The following is a 6,000-nucleotide window of genomic DNA, read 5'->3' on the forward strand; positions in this document are numbered from 1 at the left end:
CGGGATTAGCGCCAGTCGGGGTCCACAGGATGCACTCTGGTGCTAGAGGCAGGGATGCGCCCTCAATGTGAGACTCTGAACCGGGCACGTCACAGATGCCCCCCCGCGGCACGCCAGCCACCTGCCTCGCGCGATGGGAATAGGCTCTGAGATGGGGCCGGCAGAGGGGGCACGACACTCCGGAGGCCAGGCCCACGGCTGGTGCATGCGTGCAGGAGGTGTCCGTGTCCATGGAGAGGGGCATCGGTAGCCCGGGAGCAGAAGGGCCCCCACGCCTGCCTGTTCCCGCTCAGCCCCGCCCCTGTTTCTTTCAGGCCTTCAGCAGATGCCAGCTGAAGCACACAATTGCCCTCTGGCAACTCCTGTCAGCCCACAGGTCGGAACAGCTGCTCCGACTGCGTAAGGTGAGTGCAGCCCCGCCCCCGCTGGCCTGGGGGCCGCCCTGCCTCCTCCCGGCCTCCTGCTGCCTCTGTTCTGGTTTGTTCTAGGAGCCCTTCAGGGATATCAGTGCCCAGTACAAAGTAGATCTCAGCTCAGAAAATGCTAAGTGCCTCAGCACTTTCCTGAATCAGACGGACCTTGACTCCTTCCTCCTGGAGCTTCATGAAATGATGATCTTGAAACTGAAGAGCCCCCAGGCCAAGGACATCTTCAAACCTGAGTGGACGTACGTAGGGGTTCGTTTGCAGGTGGGCCCGGCGCACGTGGGGAGTCCTGCAGTCTCTCCCGAGATCTTCTAGATCTTCTAGGACATGGAAGATCCCATGCCCTGCTCTCTCACCCCCTCCAGGCCCCCCTCGCACTGGCTTTGGTCTCGGTTGGGTTTTTTTAAATAATTATAGAAGTCATATATTCTCATTATAACAAGTGTACTTATGTCAGAGATGTGCATTTTATTTTTAACTTTTTTCTGTTTTTGTTGGGAGTGTAATTAACATAGCGTTATATTAGTTCTAGGTGTGTAATATGGTGATTCAGCAATTCTGTACGTCACTCAGTGCTCATCAGGACACGTGTGCTCTTCATCCCCATCGCCTGTCTCACTTGTCCCTCCACCTCCCCTCTGGTGACCAGTGCTTGGTTCTCTATAGTTAAGAGTCTGGTTTTTTTTGTTTGTTTGTTTGCTCTTTTTTTCTTTGTTTATCTGTTTCTTAAATTCCACATGAGTGATATCACATGGTATTTTTCTTTCTCTGATTGACTTATTTCACTCAGCATAATACCCTCCAGTTCCATCCACGTCGTTGCAAATGGCAAGACTTCATTCTTTTTTTTTTTTTTTTTTTTAAGATTTTATTTATTTATTAATGAGAGACACAGAGAGAGAGAGGCAGAGGGAGAAGCAGGCTCCCAAGGAGCAGAGAGCCCGATGCGGGACTCGATCCCAGGACCCTGGGATCATGACCTGAGCCGAAGGCAGACGCTTAACCATCTGAGCCACCCAGGCGCCCCAAGACTTCATTCTTTTTGATGACTAATATTCCATAGTATATATATACACACCATAACTTCTTTTTAAAATTTATTTAAATTCGATTAACATGTAATGTATTATTGGTTTCAGAGGTAGAGTTCAGTGATTTATCAGTCTTATATAACACCCAGTGCTCATTACGTCCCTTGTCCTCCTTAATGCCCATCACTCAGTTATCCCATCCCCCCACCTCCCTCCCCTCCAGCAACCTGCAGTTTGTTTCAGGAGTCTCTTATGGTTTGTCTCCCTCTCTGATTTTGTCTCGTTTTATTTTTTCCTCTCTTCTCCTGTGCTCCTGTTTTGTTTCTTAAATTCCACATATGAGTGAAATCATATAATTGTCTTTCTCTGATTGACTTATTTCACTCAGCATAATACCCTCTAGTTCCAGCCACGTTGTTGCAAATGGCAAGATTTCATTTTCTGATGGATGAGTAATATTACATTGTATATATAGACCACCTTTTCTTTATCCATTCATCTATTGATGGACATCTAGACTCTTTCCATAGTTTGGCTATTGTGGGTATTGCTGCTATAAACATTGGGGTGCAGGTGCCCCTTCAGATCCCTACATTTGTATCTTTGGGGTAAATACTTAGTAGTTCAAAGAATATCAGTGTAAGCAAGTATAGGCCAGACAGCATAATGGAAGAAAACCAAAATATGAAGTGTGCTGGCAAGGAGAACTGGGATTGGATTATCTATTTAGAAAAACAGGAACCAGGGGCGCCTGGTGGCTCAGTCGTTAATCGTCTGCCTTTGGCTCAGGTCATGATCCCAGGGTCCTGAGATCAAGTCGTGCATCAGGCTCCCTGCTCGGCGGGGAGTCTGCTTCTCCCTCTGCCTGCCGCTCTGCCTATTGTGCTCTCTGTCAAATAAATAAAAATCTTTAAAAAAAAAAAAAGAAAAAGCCACACCAATGTATAGTATGTGAGAATACCCAACACTGGATATTATCTGTCTTTTACATGTTTACCAATCAAATGGCCAAAAACGGAGATCTCATTTTTACTTGTATTTTCTTATTTCCTAGTGAAGCTGCTGCACGTATTTTCCTAATGTATCTGCCAGTTTTGTATCTTCCCCTGAATTATCTGTTGATATCTGTTATGTTTCTTTTCGGCTATTTCTTTTTTCATAATCTTAAAAGATTTAAGATTAACCTTTTATTTGTTATGTTACAAATGCTCTACCTCAGTCTTTAATTTCAGAAAGCCAGATCTGGCAGAATTTTTCTATAAGGACTAGGAAAATATAGCTATAAGGGTCTTCCTTATCCAAAGGTTGTGAAGTATTCTGCCATGTTCCCTTCCTGTGCTTTTATAGTTTCATGTACATCTGCTGTGTTAACCACTTGATTATTTATGTGTGATGTGAGGGATTTACCGTTCCTGTTTTTCTTTTTTCTTTTTTTTAGATTTTATTTATTTATTTGAGAGAGAATGAGCATGAACGGGGTGGGGGGAGCAGCAGAGGGAGAGAGAGAAGCAGGCTCCCCGCCAAGCAGGGAGCCCGATGCGGGGCTCGATCGCAGGACCCTGGGATCATGACCTGAGCCAAAGACAGACACTTAACTGAGCCACCCAGGCGCCCCTGATTCCTGTTTTTCTAAATAGATAATCCAATCCCAGTTCTCCTCGCCAGCACACTTCATATTTACAGTTTCCTTCCATTACACTGGCGTACACCTGCATACCTTGATATTCTTTGAACGTATTCAACAAGTCTTTACTATCCTGGACTTTTAGTGCAGAGAAAAAAGATCCCTTTCCTAGAAAATTGAGCATCTTTGTTAATATAAAACATGAAATGGAATACAAGTTTTTTTTGAATGGTGAGGCCGTGTGTTCGTATAGCAGGTCACATTAGCAGAGTGTTTACAGGAACGTGACCCAGCCATTACCAGGGTCAGCTCCGTTCTGTGCTGTTTGTATGGTGTGGTGTGGTAAGCAGCAGGTGCGTCCTTCAGCCCTTCCACCCCGGGTTCTAGTCCCCGCTCAGGAACTCAGTAGTTGGTTGACTTTACTTTGATGGTCTCCACGAGCACTTGGAGACAGTGACGACCCCTGATGGTGTCCTTGCATTATATGGGAGACCACTTAACCTTCTGTCTCTTGTTCCTTGGTTTTTCAGCCTGAGACACACTCTGGCAAGTTACATGGAAACCAAAAACAGTGAAATTCTTCCTGAACTGGAATTCCAGTTCCCAGAGAAGATACTGTTGTGCAGTTGTGTCCCCGTGTGGAGCCTGGCTGCTGAGCTGAAGCGGGGTCGGCAAGGGAGGTAGAGTCTGCTCTGCCCGCCTCTGCCACCGCCCCAGCTGGGGCTTCCTGGGGGGCTGCAGGACCCCCGTGTGCTGTGCCACGGACAGCCGGGAGTGCCACACAGCTTCAGGAGATGTGCACGTTCCACATCTTTCTCGTCAGATTGTGAGTGCTGTCCAGGGGGAGGGGATAACTGGAGACGCCGTGAAACCAGAACCAACCACCTTTCCATTCCCGGGGGGACCAAACACGTGCTCCTCAGCTTCCCCTGACAGCGGTGGATGGTGCCTTCAGCTCGCCAGCTGGAGACTGGCACGCACTCACCCTGGCCCCTCTCTCTCCAGAACGAGGGAGGGGAAACGGGGCTATTGATTTTGCTTCTGCTTTCCTTCTCATTTATTCTGCACTCATAGAGGAGAATCCGGCTTGTTTCTTCCTTCCAATACCTTCAGTCCTGCGTATTGTACACATATTTGTAGGTTTCCATGAAGGCCTGAGAAAGTGCCAGACCCTTTTTTGTCTCCTCCCAAATACAAGTCAGCATGTTCTGTGAATGCCTTGAGGCCAAACCTCCCAGCTCTCACGTGGCCCCCCGGAGTTTCACGGGTCAGAGCTTTCCTCGTTGACACAATCAAGAGACTGGCGTGATGGCCAGATTTGCTTCTGATTCTTGGGGTTTTAAATTCTAAATGAAAGTTTATCAATTAACCTTGGATCAAAGGCAGGGTTCTGGCATTTTCCTGCGAACTTTTGGACTGTCCAGCATCATGCTAAATAAACGTGTGGTCTTGATGTGACCTCGATGTCCCTGACGTGTGACTATCTCGTTCTTCCTCTGGATCTCGGCCATGCCATAAAAACAGACTCAGAGAGAATACAGAACCAGCTAAGTTTCTGAAAAAGGAAGAGAATAGTCGACCAGCTCTGATGGTGTACCTCTTCTCTTACTGGGAGGTTGTGCCTCTTTTGCACAATGCCCTCGGATACTTGTGGCCTCTGGACTGGCTCCTGCTCCCAGGTGGCTCAGCACCCATTAGCACGGAGATGCCTACTGTTCACAAGTCAGAGGCAGATGTCTTCAGTGTACATTCCGAATGAGTGAACGACTCAGTCAACTTGAAATCAGGCTCTTGGGGTGAGAACAGGAACAGAAAATGCTTCCAGGACCGTTGTCACCCTGCGGCCACAGTGGAGGGAGCTGCAGGCGGAAGAAGCCGCCCCCCACTCTCTTCCGTGTCTGATGAAGGGGGGCACGGTAATCCAGACCCCTCAGCGATTAATCTGATACAACCGCCAATGTGCACTTAGTAACCTAGGATTGTTCCGTCATTCTAGACTATGCAAAAAATCCGCCTGGATTGCCCATTTAATGGAGGGGGACCTTGTTCAACTCCTCGACTTGCACTTGGAATTCCTTTGATACCTCCAAGCTGGGACAGAGCTGGCGTGGCCATCAGGTGCTGCTCTGGGTCCTCACTGTGCCACACCTTCGCGGGGGGAGTCGGGTGTCAGTCTTGTGCTGTGAAACTTTTTTTTGGCTGGGAACTTTTTCCCCCACACTTTTATGAAGGATTTTTTAACGAAGGTATTTTGTTTTGTATGCTATGCTTTCAAAGCCTTAATTGTCCTATCTAGCATTATCTGGCCTAGCACAGGCAAATGTAAATTTTGTTATACTTGTGATATTTGTTTTAATAAACTTGAGTTTTGCTGCTAAAGAATCCTTGTTGAGGGCAGAGCTTCTGTTTATGGCAAGTAGACATTAACTCAGCTTTGGGGAATGGTTTTGGTTTTTTGTGGAAATGTACTCGTAGATGCATCCATGAAGTGGAAGGTTCCGGACAGAAAGTGTTCACTCTGGTGTAGAAGGTGGGAGGTAAATTTTCGCCAGGACAAAATGACAGCAGAGCTCGGGATCCACAGTTGGCCACCACTAGCCAGGCGCCAGACTCCAGGGCAGAAGCCTCAGCCTCGGCCTCAGAGGGGTGAAGCCGCACTCCCTGCCTGAGTTATTATCACTGGAAAACAGCAGTGCTCCAGCAGAGGTGTGAGTGCTGTGTCCACAGGCCGGGCCATGGGGTGCGAACAACAGTTCCTCCGCACAAGGAAATACACGCAACGGATAAACTGTCCGCTCCCAGCGGCCCCCTCACGTTTGAGTGGTAAAATACCACACTTAGGGGAAAATTGCATTTTCTCTTCCAAACGGAAAGGCTCCCCAGGGAGAGAACCTGTAGGCTTCCAGAGAAGGGCTTGCCC

At 47.8% G+C, this 6,000-nt stretch overlaps 1 protein-coding gene across 4 annotated transcripts in view; it reads left to right on the top strand.

Moving 5' to 3' along the window:
* Positions 1 to 5,462, top strand: part of RNF213 (ring finger protein 213) — a 102,512-nt gene extending 97,050 nt beyond the window's left edge. For all 4 annotated transcript variants that reach the window (XM_078066230.1, XM_078066232.1, XM_078066231.1 and 1 more), the window contains exons 65-67: positions 315 to 404; positions 489 to 667; positions 3,611 to 5,462. In XM_078066230.1, coding sequence (XP_077922356.1) covers positions 315 to 404; positions 489 to 667; positions 3,611 to 3,764 — 423 coding nt within the window. In that variant the 3' untranslated portion in view covers positions 3,765 to 5,462. The remainder of the gene's footprint in view (positions 1 to 314; positions 405 to 488; positions 668 to 3,610) is intronic.
* The last annotated feature ends 538 nt before the right edge of the window (positions 5,463 to 6,000 follow it).

Source organism: Halichoerus grypus, chromosome 2, assembly GCF_964656455.1.
Source record: "Halichoerus grypus chromosome 2, mHalGry1.hap1.1, whole genome shotgun sequence".
Classification (NCBI taxonomy): domain Eukaryota; kingdom Metazoa; phylum Chordata; class Mammalia; order Carnivora; family Phocidae; genus Halichoerus; species Halichoerus grypus.